The 18,296-nt window shown below is 49.9% G+C and overlaps 1 protein-coding gene and 2 pseudogenes across 1 annotated transcript in view; 1 reads left to right on the top strand and 2 right to left on the bottom strand.

The window, feature by feature from the left end:
• The window catches only part of CSMD2 (CUB and Sushi multiple domains 2), a 682,283-nt gene that overhangs the window by 345,966 nt on the left and 318,021 nt on the right, over positions 1 to 18,296 (top strand). The window contains exons 7-8 of the mRNA XM_069545242.1: positions 12,786 to 12,863; positions 18,015 to 18,102. Of these exons, the coding sequence (XP_069401343.1) occupies positions 12,786 to 12,863; positions 18,015 to 18,102 (166 nt within the window). The remainder of the gene's footprint in view (positions 1 to 12,785; positions 12,864 to 18,014; positions 18,103 to 18,296) is intronic.
• LOC138428416 (60 kDa heat shock protein, mitochondrial pseudogene) lies at positions 5,125 to 6,957 on the bottom strand (annotated as a pseudogene).
• On the bottom strand, positions 7,024 to 12,608 carry LOC138428410 (60 kDa heat shock protein, mitochondrial pseudogene; annotated as a pseudogene).

Raw genomic sequence — 18,296 nt, 5'->3', positions numbered from 1 at the left:
AAGGAACCCAGAGCAATGATGAGGTCCCCAGGGAATAAACAGCCGAGCAGCCTTTACCACACTAGGGGAAGAGTCAGGGGAGGGGGAGCAGGAGCTGGAGCCATTGAAGAGGGGCTGCCTGGCAGAGCTGAGGAGACTGACCACTGCCAACCTCCAGGGCAGGAGGGGGTGCTGGGAATCTGTAACCAGTGCAGGAGGGCACCCCAGGAGTCACTAACCAGATCCTGCCCTTCCCTCCATCACATCTGCTGTGCTTCCCACTTGCCAACCCAACAGGAAACCAGGAACAAGGGAACAGAGGGCCTGCCCTGGTCTACTCTGTACCCTAGGCAGCTGGCCACTTGGACTGGGAGGCTTCCTTGTTCTCTGGCTGTCCACAAAGGTCCGGCTCTGGGGCACAGGACAGGGCAGAGAAGAATGGGTCTAGGGAGTCATCCGCGTGGGACCAGCTTCACCCGTGCTCGGCTTTATGGCCTTGGAATCTCAAGGGATGGAGGGCGCTTCAGAGCCAGTAATTCCCAACTCCTGTTATCAGTGGAGGTTTTGTCCCAGAGAAACAATAAGAAAATTAAAATAAATAAATGTAACTGAAGAATTGATGCTTTTGAACTGTGGTGTTGGAGAAGACTCTTGAGAGTCCCTTGGACTGCAAGGAGATCCAACCAGTCCATTCTAAAGGAGATCAGTCCTGGGTGTTCATTGGAAGGACTGATGCTAAAGCTGAAACTCCAGTACTTTGGCCACCTCATGTGAAGAGTTGACTCATTGGAAAAGACTCCAATGCTGGGAGGGATTGGGGGCAGGAGGAGAAGGGGACAACAGAGGATGAGATGGCTGGATGGCATCACCGACTCGATGGACATGAGTTTGAGTGAACTCCGGGAGTTGGTGATGGACAGGGAGGCCTGCTGTGCTGTGATTCATGGGGTCGCAAAAGAGCTGGACACGACTGAGCGACTGAACTGAACTGAACCTACAACACAACGCATTCCCTTCTTGTCTCAATCCCATCAGAATTTAGGGCTGTTCATGGCTGCACACAATTCTAACCAAAACCACGTGGTAGCAGAGGATCTGAGTTCTAGGCTGGTGCTGCCTGGAGCTGACTGTCGGAAGGTGGGCAGTCGCATTTCATTTTTGAGAAATGTGTCCCTTGTGACATTACCGCATGATAGCACAGAAGGACCCACATGACCAGACCAGTCTCTGCTCTCAAAGAGAGCAGGTTAAAGAGAGGGGCAGACATGAGTCTGTCGCTTCTGTGCTATATGAGAAGAGCTATAATCGAGGCCTGATGAAAGGTTCTGGGAGTGGATAAAGGAGCAGTTCATGTTGTTGGAGACACTTAAGGAAAGCCAGACTTCAGTGTGAGTCTCAAAAAGAGGCCAGACAGACAATGGGAAAAAGCCTTCCAGGTAGAGCTCAAGCAAGACAACAGGAAAGTGCTAAGTCTACGGAACCACAAATACCTGAGTGTCTATAGCACAGGTCAGCGAACTACAGCCTGCAGGCCAGGCTCAGCTCTCTGCTTGTTTTCATGTGGTCTTCAAGGTAAAAATGGGTTTTACGCTTCTTTTTACTTTATTTTATTTTTTTTAAATCTGGCCATACCACGTGGCACACAGGATCTTAGTTCCCTGACCCGGCGATCAAACCCACACTCCCTGTATTGGAAGCATGGAGCATGTATTGGAAGCATATATTGGAACCACTGGACCACCAGGGGAGTTCTCACATTTTTAAATAGTTGAAGAAAAAAATAAATAGTTGAAGAACATTTCATAACACATGAAAATTATATGAAATTCAAATTTTAGTGTCCATAAATGAAAGGTTATTGGAACTCAGCTACGCTCATTAATAGACAAATTTTCTATGACTGCTTGAGTGCTGCCGGAGTTGGATAGTTTGCAACTGAGATGAGGCATTTTACAGGAAACATTTGCTGACCTAGAGTGAAGTCTGCAGTCACGAACGGCGATGGGCAGCTAGAGTTACGAGGCTGGAAAGTGAGGTAGGCAGTCACATCAGGTCATAAAAAGCTGCCGTGAAGCTGGGCTCCATCCCAGAGTGGTGCTTGTGCTCGTGCTCAGCGCTCAGTCATATCCAACCCTGTGCGACCCCGTGGACTGTAGCCCGCCAGGCCTCTCTGTCCATGGGATTCTCCAGGCAAGAATACTGGAGTGGGTTGCCGTTTCCTTCTCCAGGGGATCTTCCTGACCCAGGGATCAAGCCCACTTCCCTTGTATCTCCTGCATTGGCAGGCAGATTCTTTACCTCTATGGGGCGAAGCCCCCCATAGTGGTGAGACGTTGATCAGAAGTTTTAACAAGAGCGGAGACATGATCACATTTTCATTTTTGAAAAATCTTTGCTCTAGAATGAAAATAATGGGAGACAGATACGCATTTTTGGACGATGAGAAGCTGACACAGACTTACCTGGTGGTCCAGTGGTGAAGACTCTGCACTCCCAACGCAGGGGAAACACGTTCAAACCCTGAAAGGGGAACTAAGATCCTGCATGCCTCATGGCATGGCCAAAAAAAAATTTTTTTAAATGATGACAGTGAAGATCCAGAGTTTAGGCAGAAGCAGTAGGAAATGGAGAGGGGAGATAGACCAGAAGAGCTCCTTCTGTGATCGGCCACCCTGGACTCAGTATGTGTCAGGCTTGGGAGTGAGAGGGGATGGGGGAAAGAAGATGAATGAGTCAGAGATGAATCTTAGGTTTTTAGCTTGAGTAAGTGAGTGAAATAAATGACAATATTAACCAAGATGGTCCCTGGCAGAGGCAGATGGGGGACGGAGCTTGCTTGGGATGCATTGATTCTGAGGTAGTGTGGGATGCCAGGGTTTGGGAGACTATCTCATAGACAGTTGTCTTTTCTGTCAACCTGTAGCTCAGAGAAGAAGGGTCTTGGCTAGAGAAAAAGATGTAAAAACTTTCAGGCAAATTAGAGGCTGAGGTCACCAATCCCATCTTAAGGCATGAGTCCTCCCATGCATGTAGCAGGAGAGAAGTGGGTCAAAAGAATGGGCTTTCCAAGTGGGTTCCTTGGAGACCATGGGGTTCTCCCAGCAGCTGTTTTGCAAACGGCTGAGCAGGTGGAATTTCCACCCCAACTTCACCTAGAGCAGTCTCTCTTTGATCTGTTTGTAGCAGGCATGTACCTAAGCAGGTTAGAATAAGTTCCTCTACCTAAAGTATTTGGCAAGCCCAAGAGTTGAGGTTCTATAAAATTCCTTCCTGTTCTGGAAAAGCACTGAGATTGTGTCTTCAAACCATCTGTCTCCAGGTGAGGAATATTTCCAGTCCTTCTCATTGTTTCCTTGGGTGTTTTGGTTTTGGTTTTCTTTTTTTAAGCCTACAAGGAATGACAGTGAGAAGAGCCTTTCTTAAATGCCCACAGTGGCCGCTGATCACAAGGGGTGAGGGGCTACCCTGGAGGGAAGGCGGCCCCCTTCACTGTTGCTTTCCTCATCTGAAGAGGGAATAGTCATTTTAACCCCACAAGGTGACTAGAAGTTAAAGGAGCTCCTGGTAAAATGCCTGACACTTGGCAGGCGCTCTTGAAATGGGAACTTGAAGCTTCCTACCCAATTCATCACTTTGACCCCTGTTCTATGGGAAACCCTCAAGCAGTGAGAGCGAGCTGGTGGCTCTGGCTGCTTTCACATGTTCCCCTTGCTGTTGCTCTGACCTGATACCTCCCTGCAGCCAGATCCTAGCCTGGCCCCACAGTCCCTCCCACTGCTTCTCTCAAGTCCAGCCTAGTGACTGCGAGACTGGGAGGTTTTCTGCTCTCGAGAAGTCCCGTGCTGAGTCTCAACTGTCTGCCCAAGAAACATTTCCATTTGAGAACAACTGGCATTTTCTGAGATGCTGGAGGCTTTTTATGGTAAACAAGCTGAAGCTTCTGATTTTCACATACACACATTGAGTTTTTGCTTGTGACTGATCCACAGTCCCGGGCCAGTGCCTCCGGCACCCCGTGGTCCATGATCCGACTTATTTGCTCTATTCTTGTCGGCCCTCTGAACTGCTGCCAGACCCTTGGTGGCCTCATTTCCAAGTTTAGGCCTCTGGGGTCCTCAGCATGAATCTCAGGATCCCGGGGGCTGAGGACTCACAAAGCCAAGCTCCTGAGTTCAATCAATAGTGAGCCTAAAGTGAAAAGTGAGTGTGAACACATATGCGACACCCCCTCTCCTTACCAGGCTTCAAATGCCACGCCTTCCTTTTTCCAGAAGTGAATTCAAAGCACAAATTCTGTTACAGTGGGTCATTCATCCGCTCAGTCATCAGACTCCTTGGAAACCTTCTATGTGCCTGGCTCTGTGTCTGCCCCAGGATGCAGACTTAGGAGCCCACGCGCCAAACTGCTAGAACCAGATCTGATGGGGCCATGTAATGAGGGTTTCAGCAGAGGTCCAAGTGAAGCCTGGAGAGGGCACTGCCTTCTCCCTGAGACATAGAGACAGAGAGAAGATAACCTCTGAGCGAGATGGAGCCAGGACGAGAAGAGGAGAAAGGATGTTCCAGGGAGAAACGACAGCATCACAAAGGCGACTGAAAGCAATAACCCGTGGCCATAGTGATTCCCTGAAACATCCGTCTTCCGGTCATCTCCTCCAGCTGACTTCTGGGAAGTTACTCATGAAGATGGCTACACAGCCCATTATTAATAGCAAAGCATTTATCTATTCTTTTTCAAGTTCTTTTCCCATTTATCTTATTCCAGAGTATTGAGCAGAGTTCCTTGTGCTACAAAATAGGGTCAGGGTTAGACACGTGTGTGTGTGAGACAGTCACTTTGCTGTGTACCGGAAACTAACATAACATTGTTAATTATACTCCAATATAAAATTAAAAATTTTTTAAATAGCAAAGCACTCCCCTAGGAATTAGAACATGTCCCCTCTTACACTGTTACCCATAAACCATGGGCCACCCCTGATGCCATCCCCCTTCTACTATGCCAGAGTCCTTCTCTACTTTAGGAGTTCCAGCAGCATGGTGAGTTTTGTGTGTTAACCAAGAAACTGAACCAGCAGCTCCCAACAGAGCACTACTTACAGTCGAAGTTGGGTTGATGATTCCTTTCCCACCATATTTTAAAAATCACCCAGCTTTGGAGGGAATCTGCAAAAATTTCTCAACTATCCATTATCCTTCAGCACCTGCATTCTTAGCAGTGGTCATTGCCGGAGTTTTGAGGGATCTTTTCATGATTTTGGTACGTTTTTTGCTCTTCATTTAGCTGGAGCAGTGAATCCAAGCCTGGAATGCACTGAAGCAAAGCACCCAGGTGATGCCTTTGTCAACAGCAGCTCTCGCAGCATTCAGAGCATCTGGGACTATTTTCATCCTCTTCCACGTCACTTGTTCCAGCAATCTTCGGCAGAGTTACTCCATCTGAAGTTTTGCCAGATGCTCACTTAGTTTTTCTTTTTCCTGGTCACTAATAGTAACATTCTAAATGCTCAGTGACTCTTTAAATATGTTTCTCAATTTGAATATTGCTACCCTTTCCTTGCAAGAATGTGGCATCACCTTTGGTCACAATAACCTCTCCACCTTTTCCTAGGTCATGAAGCAAAACATCTTAAAGACTGAGGGTTTGGCTTATTTTCCAAACCCTGTACCATCAGTAGCAGCAGCTTTGTTGGGTTCATTCTATGACACCAAGCCTTGGAGCTTCGGTTCAGTTCAATTCAGTCACTCAGTCATGTCCAACTCTTTGTGACCGCATGGACTGCAGCATGCCAGGCTACCCTGCTGCAACTGCTGCTGCTGAGTCGCTTTAGTCGTGTCCGATTCTGTGCAACCCCATAGACGGCAGCCCACCAGGCTCCCCTATCCCTGGGATTCTCCAGGCAAGAACACTGGAATGGGTTGCCATTTCCTCTTCCAATGCATGAAAGTGAAAAGTGAAAGTGAAGCCACTCAATCGTGTCCAACTCTTAGCGACCCCCCTATCCATCACTAACTTCTGGAGCTTGCTCAAACTCATGTCCATTGAGTCAATGATACCATCCAACCATCTCATCCTCTGTTTTCCCCCTGCCTTCAATCTTTCCCAGCATCAGGGTCTTTTCAAATGAGTCAGTTCTTCACATCGGGTGGCCAAAGTATTGGAGCTTCTGCTTCAGCATCAGTCCTTCCAATGAATATTTAGGATGAATTCCTTAAGATTGACTGGTTTGATCTCCTTGTTATCCAAAGGACTCACAAGAGTCTTCTTCAACACCACATTTCAAAAGCATCAATTCTTCAGTGCTCAGCTTTCTTTATGGTCCAACACTTATATCCATATATGGCTACTGGAAAAACCATAGCTTTGACTAGATGAATCTTTCTTTGTTGGCAAAGTATTTCTCTGCTTTTTAATACGCTGTCTATGTTGGTCATAGCTTTTCTTCAAAGAAGCAAGTGGCTTTTAATTTCACAGCTGCAGTCACCATCTGCAGTGATTTTGGAGCTCAAGAAAATGAAGTCTGTCACTGTTTCCACTGTTTCCTCATCTGTTTGCCGAAGTGATGAGACCAGATGCCATGATCTTCATTACTTAAAAACGAAAATCTGGTTCTCCCCTGGTGGTCCAGAGCTAAGACTCTACACTCTCAGTGCAGAGGGCCTGGGTTCGATCCCTAGTCAGGGAACTAGATCCCACATGCACCAAATAAGAGTTCGCTTGCATCTTCACCAAATTTTGTATCTTTGGCATTAATTTTGGTGAGATGAGCCAGTGTGCCAGACCCTGGCTTGGTCTAGCAAAGGACAGTGAGTACTGAAAGCATTTCTGCAGGGCATTGATGGCCAGCCCAGCGTGGAGCTTGGGCTGTTATAACCCCAAAGTCAACTTTCCTCCTATTTCAAATGAGTGTACGGAGAGCATTTTCAGTCATTGCAACCAAAGACTCACTGGGCATTGGCAGCTTCCAAAGTGAACATGATGGACTGGACACTGGAAGCCACCAGTATCCTGGAATCCCCGTTTCTTAGCTTTTGATGTATTAGTCAAGGAAGGAGGTAGGTAATCTTAGTTCTTGCGCCTTCAATTCCTAATTCAGCATTCAGTGTTTTCCTGTCCTCTATTGTAAGCACGCCCTTTGAACCTCTGTGGTTACAGCAGAAATCCTGTTGCTGGTCTCTGTCTCCATTTGTAGAAATTGTGGCAAATGGAGCAGTCTCTCCAGGGTTTATCACAGGTTTGGGCCGCTTCTTTAGCCCAACAGTTACAGTGTCCACACGCAGCATCACACCTTTCCTGATTTCCACCGGATTAGCACCTTTGCTAATCTCAAAGCCTTCCATGGCAATCAAGCGTGCCAATGCACTCTCATTGGTCTTGCCATCGCAGCTTCTTCATTTGTGTGTTGGCAGCATCCCGATCACATCTGACGTGATAGTTTTATATCCTTTAAGTCAGTTGACCTGGCAACAGATACCTCATCTTTTGTGACTTCGAGGTGTCCCCAGCCCTGTTCTGTGATCATTCTTCCCACTCTTCTTCATAGTAAGGATTTCCCCATCTGCTAAAAGGTCTACACCTTGACGCATTAGGCCTTAGGCATCTTCACCAAATTTTGTATCTCTGGCATGAATCTCCGTGAGATGAAGAGCTAGTGTGCCAGACCCTGGCTTGGTCTAGCAAGGGACAGAGAGTACTGAAAGCATTTTTGCAGGGCGCTGGTGGCCAGGCAGCGAGGCAGGCCCTCCGTGAGGAGGGAGAGGTGGAACACAGCACGCACACCCAAGTTTCCAAAGTGGTGATCAAATTTCCATTATAAAAAAAAAAAATTATGGCCTGTCAGCAGGCCACATTTTTTTAAAATGTTTGTTTATTTATTTATTTGGCTCTGCTGGGTCTTCGTTGCAGCACATAGGAGATTTAGCTCAAGCATAGGAACTCTTAGTTGTTGCATGTGGGATCTGGTTCCCTGACTAGGAATCAAACCCAGGTCCCCTGCATTGAGAGCGCAAAGTCTTAGCCAGTGGACCACCAGGGGAGTCTCAGATTTCCATCTTTAAGTAACCTTTTTAAAGATGGGCTAGAGACAGTGACTCAGTGAACAAAAACCAAGCAGAAAAGGGTGTGTTTAGGGCAGGAGTGGCGTAGAAGATAGAAGGCTACACATTGGAGAGATTTTCTGAGGTTGAATGGGCTGGATTTAGTGTGGATGAAGGGACGGGCCGGCCAGCAGGACAGCCAGGTGCTGGGGAAAGACAAGTGGTCAGGTGAGTGCAGGGGCTCCCTATTGTTCAGGGAAGTCTGAATGCTCTGGAATGAGGAGCTGTATATTCCATGTACTTCTGGGTTCCTAGAGCCGTGGTGGCAGATTAGGGCACCCTCCCCTGTCTCCTTCCCCAGCAGGTCCTTGTCTCCCCTAGTTCAGCCGATAACTGATGCCGCCGACTAGAGAGGCATTTGTATTGCCAGATTCTTCTAGCTAAATGTGTACCATGTGTCCCGCTAACCTTTACAACAGCGGGAAAAATGTCTAGTAATTAACCAGAATATAAAGGATGAATGGAGCAGCCTGGCAGTCTCCTGCAGTCATTATCATTCAGAGGAGACGAATGTACCTACCAAGATTTCCATCAACCAGTTAAAGCCAGCACTTTTCTCTTGGGAGTCCTGACTCTGTTCACAAACAGTGCAAACACAGGTAGAAGTGTGAATTATATTTGTATGTGAATGTTTGCAGCCACGCATACTCAGGAGCACAGAGGTGTTCTCGTGTGTACGCTGGTTGTAGACGGATATACATGGGTGTGTGGCATGCACGTGTGCACGGGGGCTGTGCGTTCAAGTGTTGCTGGGACCAAGGAGCCGGCCCCAGGCTCACTTTCTCTCCCTTTCACCAATGATGACTGAATCCTCTTGAGACCAGCGCTTCAGTGTAATGTCATAGGTGCTACGCTAGTGGGCGCTATAATGAATGAATGTTCGAACAAGACCAAATGCACCCCAGAAATTCTCCAGGTCCTTGCTGTTTTGCCTTTGGGTTCTGGTTCAGCAGTGGAGACCTAGAGAGAAGGGCGCCCTTGTTCTCTTATCCTTCACACTAGGTCTGCCCTCGTCTGTCCAGCTAGCTCATTCAGTCAGCCACCACACACTTGGTCAGGCTGAGACAGATTAGCTGTCTATAATCCAGGGTGTACCTGCTTCCCTTGGCTTGTCCCAAAACTGTGACCCCACCATATGGAGGCGGTTTCTGGAGGCTAAGATCCCTGGTGACGTGGTCGAGTGGTATCCCCCAGCCAGGTCACTTTCCTGACCCATTCTTCAGTTCTGGCGATGGCTTGGGCCACCTGTAGGCGCCACCTCCCCAGAGGCTGGGCCAGGGCCAGCTGGGCCTGGACATACTTTTTCTGAGAGGTTGTATTGTTGGTATGAGGATCCTCTGCCTACAGAGCTGCGGCCCCTGCATTTCCCAAGCTTACGTGGGAGGCCCACCGACTGCGGGAGTGACCCAGCCTCTCAGACCTGGCTCAGACAGGCAGAGGGTCCCAAAGTTTGTATAAGGAGCTCCCTCCAGCTTTTCAGATTCCTTCTTCACAGGTTCTTGCCATCGCTTTAACAAACTCCAACCTGTGGCGAGCAGCAAGACACGAGAGGAAGAGTGGAGTTAGTCCCTGGTGCAAGGTGTGATGGTGTCATCCAGTGACTATAAGCACTGATGTATCAGTTAGTCTTTCTTGGAGAGGACCAGTGGACAGAATGGACATAGGTTGCCCTCTGGGGCCTGGAGGTGGGGAAGGGGCAGGAGCCTCTTTCTCAAAGCAACCTGGGGAAGAGAGGAAGAGGGCTCCCCCTTTGACACCCCTCATGTCCACCGGCATCTCAAGGTCCCCCTTCAGCAGCTACAAGGAAAACTCAAGCAGTGTTTTTCCTGAGAAAGGCATCCCGGGGCTCTGGCTTCCTTCTGCTCCCCCTCCTCCAGTGGACACTAGAACCTGAAACCAGGGGCATGGGAGGACTGGCTTGCCTCCTCCTCCTTCACCAGATGCCCTGAGCCATCTCTACAGACCTGCCCTCAGACGGGCTGCCCTTTGTCGTAAAGACCCCTCTCCCCACCCCTGCCCAGTGCTGGGACCACTTCTGTTCTCCTGTGTGCGTGCATGCTAAGTCACTTCGTGTCCGACTCTTTGTGACCTCATGGACTGTAGCCCACCAGGCTCCTCTGTCCATGGGATTCTCCAGGCAAGAATACTGGAGTGGGTTGCCATGCCCTCCTCCAGGGGATTCCCTACCCAGGGATCAAACCTGCGCCTCCTACATCTCCTGTGTTGGCAGACAGGTTCTTTACCACTAGCGCCACCTGGGGAGCCCCTCCTATTTTCTTAGGGATGCTGAATCAGAGGATATTTTTCCCTTGCTGCATCATTATTAGCTAGGCTTGAATAATGCATGTTTCCCTGCTAATACACTCTGTTTGATAATGGACCTACGTTAGTGTTCATTGGAAATTTTCCTGCTGGATACACATGGAGAGTAATGCACATTTATAAAAAGAATTTGAATGCATGTTGAGAAGTGGTGACTCCGTGGTAGTAACTGAATTTTATCAGGCATTCAGCTTAGACAGCAGCTAGCTGGGATACCAACCTCTGGGGAGCTTTTTAATATATGCAGAGCAGGGATGAGCAGGGGGGTGGGGGCTGCAGGGAGATGGACCGCTTTGCACACCACACTGCGGGCTTCAGTTCCTGTATTGCCATGTTATCTCAGGTGCAGAGTGAATCCCTGAGTCTCCAAGGGCTGAGCTGGGGAGGGGGCAGATGCTGAAAGAGATTGACCATGCCCTTGGGATAACTTTGGGAACATGTCACACGAGAAGATGCTGAGGTCCCACCAAGAGCAAAGCTGCCTCCTGGCTATGTGACCCACAGTAAGTCACTTAAACCGCTGTGCACCCCAATTTTATTATCGACCCAGTATATATAATAACTACCGGTTAGGGTTGTTAAACATGTAAGGACCAAATGAAATGATTATTGAGGGCCCAGTATGGACAAGGCGCTGTTCTAGGCATTGAGGACAAATGAACAAAACAGACAGAAATCTCTGCCTTCATGGAGCTTACGTTGCAACGTAGAGTGACAAAACCCACTAAGAAAATGATATGTATGACCGAAAGTTAGGGATAAAGTCCCTATCTTTAGGGAAGGGGATAGGGAGAGATGGGTTTGGAGGTATAGTTTTAAGTGAGTGGTCAAAGAAGGCCTCGAGGAGAAAGTAGTGTTTGCTTCAGAGGCTTCAAGGAGAAAAGGGAGCAAGTTATGAAGATATCTGGGGAAGAGCCTTCCAGGGAACTGGCAGGCTGGAGCGAGCAGCTGTTGTATTATTGGAACATCAGTGGGGCACTTGCAGCCGGAGAAGAGTGATGGAGGTGGAAGATGGGGTCAGAGAGGTCTCAGAGAGGGCCGATTAGTCCAGGCAGGCCCTTTAAAAGACTTTGGCTTTTACTGTAGAAGAGTTGGGTTGTCCCTAAAGAGTTTTGAGCAGAGATGTAATTTGGTCTGACTTCTGTTATAACAAGATCCCTCTGGATCTCATGTTGAGACTAGATTAGACGGGGGCAAGCGTGGATGATGGAAGACTGTGGCAACAAGAGGAAACGTCTCAGAGATCTGAACCAGGGAGATAGATGTGCAGGCTGCATTGGGGATGTATTTGGAAGTTTGCTGATAGATCATGTATGGGCGCAAGAGAAAGAGAGAGGTCAGTGATAGTGATTTAAGTGCTAAGGTCCTCAGTCCAGGGCCTGGTATGTAGGAAGTGACGGTCACAGTTGTTTCCACTGCTGGTACCAGTCAGAGCAGAGCTGAGCTGTCTGGTGGGGGTTGTCTGGGATTCAGCAGAAAACCAAGCCATATAATCAGGGACAGGATGAAGCCCTGGGTAACCAGTAGAATGCCTTGGGTCCACAGGGATACTGAGACCCAAAGGAGATTGATGGATTCAGAGGAATGACCTTTGAAATTGTGGAGTTCTGGCTCTGGGGCTATTTGTGTGCTATTTGGCCAAGTCCTGATGAGCTATGGACTGGACTCAGTATTTGATCAAAACCAATTCAATCCATCAGGCCACCACCTGTGCCAGAAACCATCCAGTGACCTCCCAGGCTCAGCTGCTCCTGCCCACAAGGTTGGCTGCTATGGGCTGGGCTTGGCCAGGCAGACTGGCTCTGCTCCTCATGTTCTCATGCTCCTGGGCCAGCCACGTCTCCTCCCAGTGATGGCTAAGATTCAAGCCGGCACGCCTAATCTGTCAGGCACCCTACAAGTCTTTGGACATGTCAAGGCCTCCATAATGACCAAACCCAAAGTCACGGGGTGATGAAATACACTCCACCTCTTTCCATCACATTGCAATGGGTGTGGATACAGCGAGGGTGACAACTTGGGGACCTAATCCAATGTAACACCTGGCCAGGGCTGATTCAGAAACTGGTCAGACTGGATCAGCTGAACAGAGCTACAGAGGGCAGGCTGCAGGGCTTCCCATGTCGCTCACTACCAGTTTGCAGGTAGATCACCCTGGCTGCCTCCAGGGTGCTATAAAGTGCCAGCCTCTATAGCACCTCTTTCTCCATGTTTGAGACCCTGCTGCACTTGAACCCTACCCTTGGCATATCTCTGCACATAGAGGCTTCTGACTGTGACCCATCATGGAATGTCCCAAGCTAAGAGAGGGACCATTCTAGAGGGACCTATCCCCAGTCCCAGACGAAAACTTAACCTGATTTTTCTTTTGTTCACCTCTTTTCTAGTCAAGAAGCAAATTGAGTTGAAGTCTCGAGGTGTGAAGCTGATGCCCAGCAAAGACAACAGCCAGAAGACATCTGTGTGTAAGTGTCCGCCTTGCTGAGCCTCTTGCTTGAGGTCAGACCCGCCGGCGCTGCGACCGCGGGGAAGCCAGATGCTGCTGCAACCGGTGTCGTTTCAGCCCCGCTGCCCGCGGCCCGGGTCTGCGCATGCGCACACTGACCTCATGGCCAGTGAGCAGCCCCGGGGCCTGCCCTTTGTCTTCTCGAGTTCCTCCTTCACATCCCGTCCCGCCTCTTCTTTCTCCCTCACTTCCCATTCTAACTACAGTCCAGGGAGTCATTACTGCTACATTTCTTTCTTTATTTTTCCTTTTGAATCACTTCCACCTGCTAAAACAATCCTTTTTCTGGCTCCTCGTCTAGGAGTCAGTGAATGCCAGCTGGGATACTGGAGGCTTCAGGGCCCTGATTCCAGCTCCCAAGGCAAGATTGGAAAGGGGAGAGAGGGGAATTCCTAGAACCTCCCACCATGGTCTATGGACCTGGCTGGCAAAGTGTGGACTAGAGGGTGGGGGTTTGGCGTCTTGAGCCGATGGGGCGGTGCTGGGGGGGCTCTCTGCTTAGACACTGGGTGGATTCTGTCCTTGAGCACATGCTCCTGCCTTTGGTATTTGAAAGATCAAAAGGGTGATGTCCAATGCTGGGGAATGGTCTGGAATGTCGTCACCCCAGAAGAACCTGATCAGAGCCTGTGCTAAGGGGGCTTTTGATCTAGAGCATAGGAAGGTTTGCTGGAAGATTCTGGGCCACTCCAGGAGGCTGGACTTGAAAGCAGAGCAGATTTTTCCAAGAAACACTCCTTTTTCATTCTGGAAGTAGAGATGAGGAGCCTCCCTTGCGCCTCGGAGCCTGGCCTTCTGGTCTGCCTCCTCCCTCCCTTTGCCTATTTGTCTCATGCCTGTCTCTCTCTCCCTCACTTTCCACCTCCACTGTCCTCCTTCCTTCTGCCTTCCTCTCCCTTCACCCAGTCTGCTTTTCCCTCTCTTTCTCTCTACTCTGCTTCCTGCTGAACCCCTCCATTTCTCTTTCACCTCCACATGCTCACTTTTCCCATGATGCTAGAAGTACTTGCTGGAGAGAGGCAAAGAGCGGGCGTGGGTGGTTCCAGAGCGCCGTGCTTTGGCAGTGGGGAGCAGGGGAAGAGGCAGTTTGGTCCCAGTGTCCTGACGACACCGAGCCTGACTGTGACTTTTCTCTAGTCTTTCCAGTCCTCCAATTGGAGATGGGCACCACTCCTCACCCCTGGATATGAGTGTGTCTGGTCAGCCTGCCACAAGGAGACTGGGTGGCAGAGGGCAGCTGGGAGGCCCTGCTTCTGCATTTGACTAGGGGCCTGAGGGGTGGGGCAGAGGGTCAGATCAAGAGTTGGCAGAGAAGACTCGAGACACAGGCTGGGCCTGCATAAGCTCTTTCTGCAGCCACAGAGGACCAGAGGAACCAAGGCAGGCCTTGAGTCCACAGGCAAACTTTAAGGAAATTGATTTGGGGAGCAAGTTTTTATCCCAGTTGTATCCTTGGGTAACTGTGTTACCCCAGGTACTAAACTAGTGCCTTGGTTTCCACATCTGTAAAATGGGGCAGCAAAACTTTACCCTCTTTCCCCCTAAGGATGGTGTTAGATCTGAGATGGGCGTTCCTGACCCAGGACTTCAAGAGGTCTATGAACTCGTAAGAAAATCACGTATGATGTTGTGGGTGCATTTGGGGATGGCAGGGAAGGGTCTGTGGTTTTCATTAGTTCTCAGAGGAGCCCAAAACTCCCTCCAAAAGATGAAGAAATCCTATTTTAATAAAATAATGCAAAAGCTCTTTTAAAAAATTACCATTCTCAACAAAGTGCTGCTTTCCTTTCTGAGATTCTCGCAGAGGGGGATGGGTGTGTGGCTTAAGCTGCCATGATCAGGTCCCCGAGTGTGTGCAGGGCCCTGGCCCTTTGTGTTCTGCCCAGATTCCCTGTGGACAGATGTTCTGAACTTCAGGGGAGGCGTGGGCCACACCTACATCTCCTAGCTCCTACTTACTGCCTTCATCGGAGAGACTGTGGGCACCCTGAACCCCGGCCGCTGGTTCTCACCACCACGCATCTGCGCCTTCCTTCCCTTTTGATGGGAGGCATTGTCTTTCTGAGTGTGTTGTGGCTTCTTCCTCGTCATAGAGACCGGGGCACAGACCACCTTCCCATCTTTTCTCTCTGTAGCCAACAACAAATTCATGCTACAAGCACTAGGGGCTGGTTTTCAGCAGGCGGGGGAGGCTGAAACTCAGGAAAGAGGAGGAAAGTTTTTGCCTCTGTAATTTGGACAGTAAACTGGTGGCTGGGGTTTGGGTTTGCTTGTTTCTGGGGAGCCTTGAAGGCTCACATAGGGATGCTGTCACCTGCTTAGTCCTCCCAGAAAGAGAGAGAGCACTGGTTGGGGGGGAGGGTGCAGTGGGAAGGAGGGGCCTGATCACAGCTGGGCTCACAACTTCCCGCATGGCACCTGAGCCTTATTTCGGGCTGGCTGATTAAAGGGGTTGCAGTGGGGTTTCCTTCACATGTCAGGGGTTGTGGTGTGGTGGGTAGGTTTCACCGTGACCTCGGCTCTACCATCCAGCCACATCCTCATCTGTCAGCCTCAGCTCTGCTCGCTGAGTGGTGTCAGTACTGAACGAGAGGGCGAGAGAAGGAGGCAAGAACCTGTAGTGCGTTTGGAATGTGCTGGAAGGTAGAGTGTGGTTCCTAGGCAGCAGGGACTTTGGGAGGAGAGTGGCTGGTGTGCAGGGTGGAGGAGACAGGGCCTAAAGAATGTGGACACTTAGCTCAGAAGCCCTCAGGAGGGATGGATCAGTGGTGAGGCCAGCTTGCCGGCAAATGAACCAGCAAGTACCGCTCAGGGCTCCCCTCTCTCTCCTGCCCCCTGGGGATCCAAGATCCTTTCTCTTGCCTTTCTCCTAATTGCAAAACAGGAGACTCCAGGAGGCAGGGGCTTGCTCAGCTTTTGGAGATGACACTTCCATGGTATCAGCCCAGCCTGAAGGGTCCTGGTCCGAGGGGATGGTGATGCAGCTCAGCTGAGGATATAAAAGCTTTGGAAGTAGAGGTTTGGTGGGGAACGGGATGGGGGCAGGGGACAAGCGTCCAGTGGCAGTGACTGGCTTTAATCTGGCAGTGTGGAACGCTGGATAAAAGGAGGCTGCCCAGGAGGCCTTGTGCTCATCGCCCCACAACCAGGAGGGCATCCGGTCTCTGGCTTGAGCACGCAGTCCGTCCAGTCGCCGAGGTTACCTTGGCCAGCCACGCCCTGGGCTACCTGAAGATTCGAACAGGTTTCTAACTGTAAAAATGAGCTTCAAAACCAGGCTTGAAATGAAACCAAATGAGTCAAAAGTGGAACTCCCCCTGCCCGCTTCCATCACTCATGAGCATCCTCACAGGTTCCCAGGCCAGGGAGGCCCCTGGCCCCTCTCCCCATGCCCTACTCTGCCGTGAGCCCTGGTAACTCTTTCTTTGCCACAGACGTTCCCATCACTTCACGTCTGTCCCCACTATCAGGTTCTTGCTGTCCTTTACCTGAACAAACACAAAACTTCCTAATTCATTTTTCAGTAACTGCCCTCCTCCTGAGCAATCCAGAGCAATCCAGTTCTTACAATGCCCTTCTCCACTCAGGTCTCTTCCTATCTTCTTTAGGATCAGACTCAAGTTCCTTCAAAGTCTGACCTCTGTAACCTCACTTTCACTCTTCCAGGCCATTCACTACCCTCCCTCCTTTTCTGGCACAACTTGCAATTCTGTTTCCATGTCTCCACCTTGCTCCCCAGGCCCATCTGTTTGCCTGAAATGCCATTTGTTTGTTAGCATGTATCTAAATTCTACTATCTCAGAAGAGCCATGTTAAATGCCACCTCCTCCAGGCAGCCTTCCATGCTTCTCTCAGGAATATGAGATAGGTCCTCTCTCTGAACTTCCTTGTAGCTGCATCTTTCATTACCTCCCCACTGTGGTTCCGTAGTTTCTTTCCATAGTTCATATCTTCACTGGATTTGGAACTCCTTGAAGACAGTGAAGTGATCATATCTGATACCTGACATTGACATCTCCCACCATATCCAAGTAGGGTCTTGTATACAGTAGGAGCTCACTGAATGCGTGTTGTGTACCATGTGTAGGAGTGAGTGGGTGAGTGATGGAGCACATTGCTCATATGATGGGATATTGAGTGGGTGGGAGGATAATGGACCAACTCAGAGAGCATTGCTCCAGACTCCCCATCAGCCTAGATGTGGTTGTGTTGATCGTGGGTTTGGCGAGGGTTTGATTGGAACTCCAGTTCCTGGTCATTGAAGGCCAGGACTCCAGAGGTGCGAGGGAGTTCTCATCTCACAGCATCTCAAGAACAGTGACTGCAGGGGCCCGAGAGTTTCTGCCTTCTCCACTGGAGACAGGAGAAAACTGAGTTTTGTATGCATCTGCCGCCTTTGACCAAGCTTCTCCTTTAGCCTAGAGGACGCACATGTGGCTTTTTAAAAACAGGACTCTGGTGTTGGCAACGTGAAGGCATCGCAGCACCTGCCAGAACCGCCACAGGTGCCACCTCAGTGCTCTGGGCTGGGAATGCTCTGGTTACCACTTACTCTGTGTTGAGAACTGTCTGGTGGGAAGAGGTTTCTCAGCAGGCTTCTCTCCCGTGTTTTAGCTCAAGTCTCTGCTTCGAACTTCAGACTGCAGCTTTCTCTTACATTCTTTACCGTTTCTGACCACGCATCCACCTTTTATTTAACTTTCTTTAAGTCATTTATCCATTGGGGGCAAGGTTGGGGGACTCATCTCATCTAGAGTCGCCATCAGCAGATTGGAAGGATGGGGGAGGTCACCGGGGGCTGTGGACTGTCCACCTCTGGTCGCTGGTCTAGGGCAAAGGGATGGGGTGGTTGTTGGGTTGGGGTGCCTCTGAGCCCACATGCTCTTGATGAATTTCACTTGGACTTGGCTCCCAAAGGAATTTGTCAACAGCAGCTCCCCATCTGCACACTCAGGAAACCCAAGCCCCGTAGATCCCAGCAGCCCCGCAGGCCTGAGCAGAGCCGGGCCTCCTGCTGTCTCTGCGTCCACCTCCCATCCTGAGACACGGCCCCAGCGGGTGCCTTCCCGTGATTACCCACCTCTGTATGTGCTGTTTTTTTGCCTTGTAGTAACTCAGGTTGGTGTGTCCCAAGGGCATAATATGTGTCCAGACCCTGGCATACCTGAAAGGGGCAAAAGACTAGGCTCGGATTTCAGGTAAGATCTGTTTGGAAACATTCTAATTGTAGAAAGGGGGGAGGGCGGGTGGCCTGGCTCAGGGGTCAGACAGGAGCTGGCCTTCCCGGAGATGGACTAGCGGGGACCATGTGGATATGGGCACACGTCCTGGAGAAGAGCTTTGACCTTTAACATTCTCTCTTGTCCAATCCTGGGAATAGTGCCGCACCTTC

Source organism: Ovis canadensis, chromosome 1, assembly GCF_042477335.2.
Source record: "Ovis canadensis isolate MfBH-ARS-UI-01 breed Bighorn chromosome 1, ARS-UI_OviCan_v2, whole genome shotgun sequence".
NCBI classification, from domain to species: Eukaryota; Metazoa; Chordata; class Mammalia; order Artiodactyla; family Bovidae; genus Ovis; species Ovis canadensis.
This window is presented reverse-complemented; position numbering and strand designations above follow the sequence as displayed.